Source organism: Chenopodium album, chromosome 25 (assembly GCF_948465745.1).
Source record: "Chenopodium album chromosome 25, dcCheAlbu1.1, whole genome shotgun sequence".
NCBI lineage: Eukaryota > Viridiplantae > Streptophyta > Magnoliopsida > Caryophyllales > Amaranthaceae > Chenopodium > Chenopodium album.
In genome coordinates this window covers 34,046,039-34,058,573 of record NC_137858.1, presented here as the reverse complement: position 1 = coordinate 34,058,573, position 12,535 = coordinate 34,046,039, and the positions used below count along the sequence as shown (strand labels likewise).

Here is a 12,535-nt window from a genome sequence, read left to right as displayed (position 1 = left end):
AAAAAAATTGTCAATACAAGCTGTTAGGTAAATTGATAATCTATGACTTGGTGCATTTACGTATAGTTCTACATAGTATGACTAGGTACTGTGGAACAATGGCAAAATTTAAGAAATTAGTTCAGATTGTTTTTCTTATTTGATTTTCTCCTGATCTTTAGTTATCAATCTTTATTGTATAATAAAGTTAAAGAGATAAATCTTTCAAAAAAAAAATGAGAAAAAAATGAAAGTTATAAAGAAAAAGTTGAACACTACTTTTCTACCAATAATAATTTCCCTTTTCTTGAACATAATTACACGAATACACGATAATATCTTTCCATAATATATTGAGAATATACACATACTATACTCGTATTTGTTACTCCTTTAATTTCACACCTTTACTTTTGAATTTTACTGGCTATAAATAGCATCAATCCTTTTCTGTTTATATCATATCATTTGCCAAAAAGTGTGCAAAATAGAGCAGAGTAAAAATGCTAGCAAAACACTCCCCAATTTTATTGTTCACATTTATTTCATTTATTCTTGTTCATTCTCATTTAAAATGGGTAGTTGAAGCGCAAGTAATTCCTCCAAATTTCGACGGATTTGTGCATGGAAATCCAAGGAAATTCAACCCAAAAAGAATTCTAATTGAAGCTTTCTTTGATCCACTTTGCCCTGATACTCGAGACTCTTGGCCTCCTCTCAAACACGCCCTTCACCATTATGGCTCCAAAGTTTCTCTTGTGGTTCATCCTTTTCCTCTTCCGTATGTCTCTAAAATACTTCTACTACCTCTGTTTCATATTTTTTTGCAACGATTAGAACTTTCCACTCACACTTTATGTTTATTATTTGTTAGTCTTTGCATTATTAGTCTTTGCTTTCGTATTTTGTGTTTGTTATTTATACCCCCTCTGTTTCATATTAATTTTATCCTTTTGACCTTTTCATGATAAAGGTTTTATGCGTGATAAATTCCATTGATAAGGCTTACAAGTTCAAATATTTTTTTTGTTATAATTCATTTAAAAAGATGATAAACCGATTATAGATGATATTTCATTTTGCATATCCTAAGTTTGAATTTATTTAGAGATGGAGGACTTTCAATTGTTGTAATTAATGTTATGTACTAGTCAAAATTATGTTTTGGAGACCGTGTAAGAGTAAAAGTGAATTGTTTAATCATGTACTTGTTGATACACTCCAAATTAAATTTTTTTCTTGTAAATGTATTATAGGTACCATGACAATGCGTACATTTCATCTCGTGCTATTCATGTAGTTAATGAATTGAAAAAATCTGCGACATTTCCCTTATGGGAGAGTTTTTTCAAGGGTCAGGTATATACTTCATTCATGCTGGCTCTTTGTGTATTTCTTTACCACAATGGCGTTATGTAGACATGATTTGTTCTCCTTGAATACCAAATTTCGAAACTTTAACCAACTAATTAAGGGTCCGTTTGGCATAGCTGTGGTTTTCTATTTTTTGTTTTTTAAAAATATATTACATATGTTATATAATGGATCAAAAAATATTTAGACTTATTAATTCATGATAATTTTGAAAACTGACAACAAAAAAGTGAAAACACCTTTTTCTTGTTTCCTGTTTTTGGTTTTTAGTTTTAAAAAAAACAGGAAACTGAAAACCAAAAATGATGCCAAATAAGCCCTAAGCTAACTTAACATCCTTTGGTTGTGTTTTTGAATTGGTTACATTAGGTTAATAGGTTATGCTTTGATACTCTGCATCTCTACACATTTATCAGGTTTTATATATTTCATGAATACTTTTGCGGATTTGTGCATTGTACATGTGTAAATTTTGTATGTATGGCTTTATATATCCTCTATCACTCTGTAGCTGTGAATTATGCTTGTATATTATTCCATGGTACAACTCGTTTATATCATGGCTATAAGTTAGGCTATAAAAGATACAAATATATGCCAAATATATTAGGAGTATATTTGTATATTTGACTAATTGATTTAATGAATTAAGCCTTTTTCTGAGTGATGTACTTAACTACTTGTCTACTAATGTGGTAGAAGATATATACCAAATATATCAAGGTTGTATGAGTAATTAGATTACCAAATATACCAAATCTTTCGCATCATTTTCTTCCTATTGATGTAATCTTTGGTTTCGGTGACAATTGACAATATATTCGTACCACAAACTTTTAAATAAAACGGATGTTCAGTAAATTACTGAACATCCGTTATAAAGTGATAATAAAATGTGCAAAAGTTACCTAAAACGCATAAAAGTTACCCTGACATATATAAGAATTATTTATGCTTCATTGATAAATTGACAAAAGTAACACTAAATTTGACAAAAGTGACACTAAATCTGACAAAAGTGTACCCGATGTACAGTAAATTACTGAAAACCGGGTGTATACAAAAGTTTTCTTATTCGTACATGCCTACATGGACATCTTTATTATTTCTGATACATACCGGAAATGTGTTCGTAAGTCTGAGTACTATTGCTGTTTCCTGCTAGCTTAGGCTTCCTATATGCTATATGTAATGCAGGAACAATTTTACAACGAGAAGACTAGTAATTGGACAAGAAATGAGGCAGTTGATCACATTGTAGACTTTGTAACAAAAACCGTTGGTGAAGAATACAAGTCTGATTTAATATCTGGCCTCAATGATCCGAATACTGATCAAAAAACAAGAGTTTCATTCAAGGTACATAAACCAATATAGTTCCCATTAATAATTTTCTTGTTTATAATTAATACTGCCTAAGTGTTGGTCTTCTATATAACGCTCATTGTAAGTTTGTAACTCTATATATGCTTGGTCGGCAGTATGCTAGTTCACGGGGCGTGATTGGAACACCATCTTTCTTTGTCAATGGGTTTGCATTACCTGATGAAGGCTCTGCTATAGACTACAAAGCATGGAGGAACGAAGGTTATCGATCCACTTGTTAGTTCAAAGAAGTAATATGAATGAGTGAACTAGAAATCTTAGTATATGTTTGTGTAGAATCATCTTCTTTCTATTAGCTATAACAAATGTGGCGGAAGAACTATGTAAATAAAGACCACTAGTCTTTTGCACCAGGACATATGAAATTAAGAAAGTTTTTAAAGTTGTTATTTATCCTTTCTTTCGCTGTTGTAGTTTTGTAGGACAATTCTTTTGAAGAATTTGAACCTTGAAGTTTCGACAACCTAGTACGAAGTACATAATTGTTCAGAAAAGATTTAGGGGGCGTTTGGTTGGTGTGTTTTTTGGATTGGAAACCGATACCGCTACCGTGGTAATAATTACCCTTATCTAAGGGTAATGGTCACTCCTCATTTGTTACCTCTCAAAAACTTGAGCTAACACCCTTACCCCGTTTTTTTTTTTAACCCCCTCTTAACAAATACCCTTCCATGGGGTTAAACCAAACAAATAAAAATGTAATAGTTAAATGATTCATTTCCCCTCTGTTATTTGTTTCCTTTTCACTCTATTTTCATTTTCCGAACCAAACACACCCTGAATTGAAAAAACATGCTAAGAATTTAATCTTCACCTACGATATGTAAGCAGCTCACTACACTCACTAAGGCATATTTTTTGAAGTGTGTAATTTCAAATGACTTTTTATGAATCATAATAGTTAAAGTAGTGAGATTGAGGGATAATTTATTTGGTTAGTGCTTTTCTCTCAGTTCTAAAAGTCGGTATCAAAATGACTAGATAGTTCAATAAAATCAACATAGCCTATATTAGATATTCGGATAAGAATTATATGGACTATAGACTTAGTTTCTTACCAAGTAATTAGATGAAGTGTATCATGACTATTTAGACGAAATGTATCGTGAGTGCATGACTCATAAGTCATAACACAAGGCTTTCTTTTATGTAGGATGGTTTTTTTTTTTTTTTTTTTTTTTTTTTGACAAGACGAACTAAAAAAGAACTACTGAAAAGAACAAAAACAACTAAAAGGACCAGAACAAAAACCGGCGACGACGAGCCTGAATAGCCAACCAATGAGCCGGAGCCACCCACTGACGAGGAACCCTCCGAAATTCACAAGCTGAGAACCTAAGGATGATATTCCTAATGTCCTGAATCAACCAGATACAAGAAATGTCTCGACCTTCTTTATCTTGAAGAAAAGAAAATAAAGTCGAGCAGTCAGTGTAGATCAACAAACGCCTGAAACCACGACGATCAGCAGCCTTGAGAGCCCAGAGACAAACCTGTAATTCTGAGTGTAGAGCAGAGGAAGAGAGGAAAGCTCTAGAACCACCACCAAATACCATATCCGAACCTGGGTCGCGAAAAATCCAACCAGCTCCTGCAGCGCTATCATGAGCTGTAAAAGCTCCATCGAACACCAAGCAAATATCATATGTAAACCCAGAAGGACCTTGGAGACAGCAAGACGAAAAGGAGGATCTAGATCTAGGACAGAGTCTTGCACTGGACAAGAGAGCTGAAGCTTTACAATCCTGAACTGCGAGGCCTCGAGAGACCCAATCTTGCATAATGTGAATAACAAGAGCAGGAGAAAGCACAGCTTGTCGGAACACTTTATGATTACGAGCAATCCAAATTGCCCATAAAAAAGAAACCAAATTCATTAAAAGCTCCCAAGACTTAGTTTGTCGCAAAGATAACACCTGGTCTACAAACCAAATAGTGAATGGCTGATCTTGGCGTACAACAAGCGACTGAATATTTGGAACAGTCGTCCAAAGAGTGGAAACAAAAGGGCAGTCACGAAACAGATGATCGATCGTCTCCTGATTACCAAGACAAAGGACACATGTTGGATCCGCTGGAATCCCTCTTGCCTGTAGAACCCCATTGAGAGGCAAAGCGTTATGGAGAAATTTCCAACAAAAACACTGCAACTTTGGTAAAAGTGGCAAACTCCAAAACAACTTCCACCATGAAGTAGGGAAGGAAGTTACTCCACCCGAGTGATTAAGCTTGCGAAGCAGCATAGCATAGGCAGACTTGGTAGTGAAATTGCCATCCCTTGAGAATTTCCAATAAACAAAATCATCCATTGGCCTACTAGGACGTTCCATAGCCAAAATACGACTGGTCGTGGAAGAGTCAAAAAGCTGATGAACTAAAGTCGAGTCCCACGCGTAAGAACGCGGATTAATGATAGAAGAAACATGACACGGAAGAGGCGCCTCACTATTGTCACGGAAAGAGAGAGGTTCCCCAGGAACCCAAGAGTCCTCAAGAATTCGAACCTGAGAGCCAGAACCAACCTTCCAAGCTATACCATCAGACAACACTGACAGACCTTGAAACAACCCCCGACAACCCCAAGAAGACTCAGGAATTGCCCTCGTCTGAAAAGAACGAAGAGAAGGATACTTTGCTGAAAGGAGCCTGGAAACAAGAAGCTGAGGGTGATGATGAATACGCCAACATTAACGAGCCAGGAGAACAGAGTTGAAAGAACCTAGACGTCGAATGCCAAGACCTCCCATCCCTTTAGGAAGGTGTAAAAGAGTTTTAGAACGTAAAGCAAGCCCTCGAGACTGAGAATCCGACTTCCACCAGAAGCGGGCCAAAAGATTATCCACTTTGGAACATATCGAAGAAGGAATCTTAAACACCGAAAGAACATGATTGAACGAGGCAACCAAAACCGAGTTTATGATAACCAACTTCGTAGCTGAGGAAAGACCCAAGGAGGCAAAACTTGTCAAACGCTTAACCACCTTGTCAATGAGAAAACCAAAATCAGCAACTTTACTACGGCCTAACTCCACCGGTTAGCCTAAATATGAACCCAAGGTAGGCTTATGCTGAAGCCTCAAACTTTGAGCAAGGAAATCACGATAGTCTGTCGGAGTATTAGGGCTAAACTTAACAAAAGATTTCTGAAGATTAATCACCTGACCTGACAAAGAACAGAATTCTGATAATAGGGCTGTAAGATTCTCACAGGCCTTGGGAGTAATCAGCAAGAATAATAAGGAATCGTCGGCGAAAAACAGGTGAGAAATCGCAGGAGCTCCACGAGAAATATGTATTCCTTTAAAAAGAGAGTCTCGTTCCGCCTTGCGGAGCATAGCAGACAGGACCTCCATACAAAGAACAAACAGATAGGAGGATAGAGGATCGCCTTGACGAAGACCACAATGAGGTTGAAAAGCCCAAAGAGGGTTACCATTTACTAGATCCTGGTAAGAAACTGTTGAAACACATTGACGGATAATGTGAATCCAATAAGGAGGAAACCCGTAAGCTTGAAGCAACCGAAATAGGAAATCCCAATTGACCCTGTCATAGGCTTTATTCATATCTAACTTGATAGCTGCATAGAATCTCTTTTTCGCTTTTGATTTGTTCATATAGGTAAGAACCTCATGAGCAATCAGCGCATTATCCGAAAGAAGACGGCCCGGAACAAATGCATTCTGATAATCTGCTACCAAACTAGGTAATACCTGACGAAGACGACCCGTAAGACACTTCGCAACACACTTATAAATCACATTACATAAACCTATTGGGCGGTATTGAGAAACAACTTCCGGATTATCCACTTTCGGAAGTAAAGCCAAGAACGTACGATTCCAATCCTTCAAAAGATAACCATGAGCAAAGAAGTATTGTACTGCTGCAACCACTGAAGGACCCACTATATCCCAAAGAGTTTTGAAAAAAGCTGACGGAAAACCATCTGGACCAGGGGACTTGCTATCATCAATGCTAAAAATCGCAGTTTTAATTTCTTCCGGCGAAAAAGGCGTCATGAGAAAACCTTGTTGAGCAGAAGACAGAGAGGGTAATTGAAGGTTTTCCCACCACTCTGTATCATAACTAGATGTATGATCAGAGGCCGAATAGAGATCTTTATAAAACTCCAGGGTCATAGAAGCAATCCGATCAAGCTCGCGATGCCAACAACCAGAAGAATCTCGAAGACCTGAGATCCTATTTCTTCTTTTCCTGGACTGAACTGAGGAGAACAAAAGACGAGAATGTGAATCCCCCAAAGCATCCCATTTAAGCTTTGCTCGTTGTTGCCAGAACATGTAAGCTGCTTGAGCTTCAGCTACCCTGTCATTCTTAGTAGAAATAAATAAACATCGATCCGCTCGAGAACAGAGAGATTGTGAAGCTTGTTGAACATCAAAAACTAATTGCTTCCAATTAATACCCCAAGCCTTCCTATGAGAAATGCACCAGGCAAGGAGGCGATCTCGAGAAACAGAGAGTTTTCGAGACAAAACAAACATAGAGGATCCTGGAAAGAACAAGGAGAAAACAGTAGCGATTATACCATGCACCGCCGGAGCAGACAAACACCAGTTCTCAATTCTGTAAGGACGTTTAACGAAATCAGGATCAACTGTATCTGATAAGATAATAGCTGCATGATCTGAGAACAAGATAGGTTGATGGATAAGATGAGTATCAGGGTAATTTGCAAACCAAGTGGAAGAACCGTAAGCTCGATCTAAGCGTTCAAAAATAGGGTCAAAATCTATCCTATTATTTGTCCAGGTATACCGAGGACCTGAAAACGGAACATCCACTAAATCTAAACCCATGCGCCAATTAATAAACTCCGATTGTCCCGGAATAGAGAAACTACCACCCAATTTATCCGAGAAAAATTCCACCTGATTAAAATCGCCAATAATAACAACATTCGGAATAGTCTCCAAAATGCTACTAATCAATTGCCAAACCTCTAATCGATTAGTAACATGAGGCGATCCATACACAAACATCACATACTTTATTTCATCTCCTTGCACCAATTTACAGAGAAATACGTTTTGAGAGCTAAAGATAGGAACTAAGCCTATAGGAGCAAACCAGCATATAAACATACCACCACTAAGACCTACAGCATCAATGCCACAACAACCCAAAAAAGGCAAAGAAGCTAGCTTTTGTACAACATTATCTATAGAAAGCATAGTTTCCAAAAGGCACACCATATCTAAACCATGAGAGCGGACTAGGGAAGTAATATAAGGAATTTTAGGGGAGTCCGCTGATCCTAAACCCCTACAATTCCAAACTCCGACTTTCATTTAAACTGTGGTGACCCAAAACGAGAGGTCACCGATCCCTCAGAAGTTGTTGAAGGCACTGACACCGAACTTCCTTTGCGCCTCTTATAAGGTAAGAAGCACGGGAGACTACCAGATACACGAGGTTTCTGAATTTTTTCCTCATGTAATGGTGATACAAAAGGTTCAACCGTGGAACACAACCGTTTCTTAGGTCCATGATGTTTAACCCACTCCCATAACTTTTCTTTGCTCCCCCTCACCCTCATACCAGAACAAGCTAATCTCATAAAACTAGGTTTCGGCTTTTTGGAGTAATGTGATCTATGTGAGGAGAGTGACCCATTAATCAACTTGGGATTTAAAACAGGCGGGAGTTTTGTAGAAGGTAAGAAATTGGATGTGGTTGGTGTGTGGTTGGGTTCTTTAAAAGAAAGGTTGCGTTTTGTGGGTTCAGAGTGCACCTTCCTCTTTTTCAAAGGGGAGAACGATGGAGTGACATACCCAAGGGGTCTCTTTCGCGATTGGCTACTTTGGGGTTGGGGTGGGATGATGTCTTTGAAGATACTCCGAAGATTTATGGTAGTAGTTCTGAACTTTTCAATCCTTTTTAGGCCAATATTTGAATTGGAGAGATTATGGTGTAGATCATTCTTTGACTTACACTGTCCATTGTTATCAGCCACCAAAGGAGTAGACAAGTTGGAGGGCAAATGACAAGTATTCTTCTTATGTCCAACTCGATTACACCCAGAGCATAAAATAAACAAATTCTCATATCTGATGTTAATCCATTTAAATTCAGAATTGCCAAGGTCCAAGAAGAATCCTGGTAATAACGGTTCAAAAACTTTAATTCGGAGCTTTACTCTAAGCAAGCATCTAAGTGAACCCGGAGGGGGTTTATCAATACACAAAATGTTCCCAGCCAAAGAAAGCATTGGTTGAACAACGTCCAACTGACACAAGTTTAAGGGTACCTCATCAAGTTGTACCCATATAGCAGCCTCATTGAAACGGATGTCTCGAATTGAGTCACCTAGAGTCCAAGATTTGAAAACCAGAAGAGCCGCCTGGTAAGCCGAAGAACCCTGTGTTGGAAGTTCTTGATATAAAACAAGAGTGTTGGGAAAAATAAGAGAGAGAGAGAGAAAAATAAATGAAAGGGGAAAAGTCCCACATTGATTGGGGAGGAAGGTTTTTCCTTGTTTTTATAATGTAGTGCTTTAGCACTACTCAGTTGAGTGAGTTGGAGGTGTGTGTTACTCCACACACACACACACGCGCGCGCGCGCCGAGCCGAGCCGGGTCGGGTCGGGCTCGGGCCTCGGGACTTGGGACTTGGGGTCTTGGGGAATGCGATGCGCGGGCGTGGGTCTTTGTTATCTTTTTGGAGAAATTTTATTTCCTTTTTCTTGTTAACAGAATATTCCCAAGTATCCGTTTTTTGACTGTTGGGATTTTCTGACTGTTGTGGGAATTAATCAGCCATTAATCCCTTGATTTTAGCTGATTAATTCACTCCCTTGTTTCTTGCCTCGTTTGTTGACTGACTAGATTAATCTGGTCATTTTCTTGGCCAGATTCTTCCCACCTTTTATGCTTTCCGTTTTTCCTCTTCACCCTATAAATATTCGGTGGTTTTCTTAGCCAAAATACACAACACAATCAGTCTTCTCTCTTCTCTAAACTTATCTAAACACATGTTCTTTCTGTTCTGTTTTCTGGGCAAGTATTCTGAGTTCCAGTCGGGTTTGTGAGTGCACATAAACTCCGGCGCCGTGCTTATCCTGGAGGGCGACCGCAATTGTCTACTGCACCGGGAGGTAGCGCGGAATCGTCTTTTAGGTCAGTGGTTCTCCACGACGCGGCTATTGTCAGTTTGGTTCACGCATCAAGAGATAAGTTATTTCTGTTTTATTGCTTATTAGTGTAACAATCTAAAAGACGATTATGGCTTCCAAATTCCTTGTTCCTGATATGTCTAAACTAGAACCTCTTGATGGAAAGAATTATAAACGTTGGGTTGTTAGGATGCATTTTTATTTGGAGCAGATTGATGTTGCATATGTTCTTGATGATATTGTTCAACCTGTTGATAAAGATGATTTGTCTTAATCTGAGATTAAGTTTTCTAAGGATGATAGAACTTGTAAGGGCATGTTGTTGCATTATATGTCGAATAGTCTGTTGGATATTTATATGGGTTTTTATCATGCTAAGGATATTTGGGATGCTTTAGAGAAAAAATATGGAGCTGATGATGCTGGTACTAAACGTTATTGTGTTAGTAAGTGGTTAAGTTTTCAAGTTGTTGATGATAAGCCTATTATTGATCAGATTCATGCTTATGAGAGTATTTGTATTAATATGGCTGCTGAAGGTCTGTCTATTTGTGATACTACCCTTGCTATTGTTCTTATTGAGAAACTCCCTCCCTCTTGGAAGGATTTTCGTAACCAACTCATGCACAAAAAGAAAGACCTAACCTTAGAGGAACTTGCTGCCCACCTCAAAATTGAGTTGGAAAACCGTATCAAAGACAAAACCCCTTCTGTTTTTCCTTCCTCTTCTTCTGCCAAAGCCAACCTTGTTGAACCCAAATCAAACAACCAGTCCAAAGCCAAAAACAGTAACCTTAAGCCTAATGGGAAAATTCAGAAGTACAAGTTTAAGGGAATCTGTTATGAGTGTGGTTTGACTGGTCACAGGGCTAGAGATTGCAGGGTCAAGAAGAAGAATGGGCAAAGTCAAGCAAACCTTATTGAGGATTCTGACGTTATTGTTGCTGTTGTTTTAGAAGCTAACTTTACAGGTAATGCTGCTGAGTGGATTGTTGACACTGGAGCTACCAGGCACATCTGCGCCAACAAGGACATGTTCACTACCTATGACAAGGTTGAAGGTGAAAATGTCTTCATGGGCAACTCAGCTTCTACTTCTATCCAAGGCAAAGGGAAGATCGTTCTCGCTCTCACTTCTGGAAAATTGCTTACTCTCACTAATGTTTTGCATGTTCCAGAAATGCGCAGGAATTTAATTTCTGGCAGTTTGCTCATGAAAGCTGGACTGAAGCTCTCCTTTGATTCTGATAGATTAGTTCTTACTCGCAATGGGGAATTTGTGGGGAAGGGCTTTTGTAATGGGGGGCTTTTTACTCTTGATGTTAAAATTGACACTATGAATAAGAATGCTAGTACTTCTTCTGCTTATATTGCTGAGTCTATTGATTTATGGCATGCTAGATTAGGTCACGTTAATTTTGATTCTGTTAAAAGGCTTAAACACTTAAATTTGATTCCAAGTTTTTCTAAAACTGATTTTTCGAAATGTCAAGTTTGTGTTGAAGCCAAATTTACTAAGAAGCCATTTAAATCAGTAGATAGACAGACTGAAGTACTAGAACTTGTTCATGGTGACTTAGGTGATTTTAATAATCACGAAAGTAGAGGGGGTAAAAAGTATTATATTACTTTTGTTGATGATTGTTCACGTTTTTGCATGGTTTATCTTCTCAGGTCTAAGGACGAAGCTGAGGAAATGTTCCTCAAATATAAAGCTGAGGTAGAAAACCAGTTAGACAAAAAGATCAAGAGGGTTAGGAGTGACAGGGGTGGTGAGTACAGCCCTGACACTCTTAAGGCATTTTGTGAGCAACTTGGCATTGTTCATGAGACGACGGCTCCCTATTCACCCGAACAAAACGGTATAGCTGAAAGGAAAAATAGAACTTTAAAGAATATGATGAATTCTATGCTTATTAGTTCTGGGCTTCCTAATAACATGTGGGGGGAAGCTATTCTTTCTGCTTGTCATGTTTTGAACAGGGTTCCTCACAAGAAGCTTGACAAGACTCCATACGAAATATGGAAAGGTCGAGCGCCAAACCTAAAATACTTGAAAGTGTGGGGGTGCCTAGCAAAAGTAGGCATACCTAGCTTCAAGAGGGATAAGATTGGTCCCAAAACTGTTGATGCTATTTTTATTGGCTATGCTTATCAAAGTGCAGCTTATCGTTTCTTTGTTAAAGGTGCTAACAATTCTTATGCAGGTGGTCATATCATTGAAGCAAGAGATGCTGAGTTCTTTGAGAACATTTTCCCTTTGAAAATGTCTCCTTCTAATCATAGTGAATTGCATGCTAGTAGTTCTGTTAGTTTACCTATTGCTAATGCTCCTATTACTAACGATGATTCTGTTTTGGAGCCAAGGAGAAGCAAAAGGGCAAGAAAGGAAAATAGTTTTGGTCCTGATTTTATTACTTCTTATTTATCTGAATCTTCCTTAATTGATGATGATTTTGTGCATATTTTTGTTTTGGAAGATGATCCAAGAACCTATGATGAGGCAATGGGGTCAGTTGATGCTGTTTTTTGGAAAGAAGCAATTGATAGTGAATTACAATCAATTCTCAATAATAACACTTGGGAATTGGTTGAACTTCCTAGAGGTTGTAAGCCCATTACTTGTAAATGGATCTTTCGGAAAAAATTAAAGGCCGA

The 12,535-nt window shown here is 38.1% G+C and overlaps 2 protein-coding genes across 2 annotated transcripts; one reads left to right on the top strand and one right to left on the bottom strand.

Annotated features, from left to right (window-relative positions):
- Positions 1–458: 458 nt before the first annotated feature.
- On the top strand, positions 459–3,146 carry LOC145615355 (uncharacterized). The gene is made up of 4 exons (XM_081670425.1): positions 459–760; positions 1,236–1,338; positions 2,551–2,712; positions 2,835–3,146. The coding sequence occupies exons 1-4, from the start codon at positions 483–485 to the stop codon at positions 2,958–2,960; spliced, it is 669 nt and encodes a 222-aa protein (XP_081526551.1). The 5' UTR covers positions 459–482; the 3' UTR covers positions 2,961–3,146.
- Positions 3,147–3,968: 822 nt separating this feature from the next.
- Positions 3,969–8,054, bottom strand: LOC145614024 (uncharacterized). The gene is made up of 3 exons (XM_081669035.1): positions 5,792–8,054; positions 5,445–5,674; positions 3,969–5,345 (listed from the first exon to the last, which is right to left on the bottom strand). The coding sequence occupies exons 1-3, from the start codon at positions 8,052–8,054 to the stop codon at positions 3,969–3,971; spliced, it is 3,870 nt and encodes a 1,289-aa protein (XP_081525161.1).
- Positions 8,055–12,535: the final 4,481 nt, after the last annotated feature.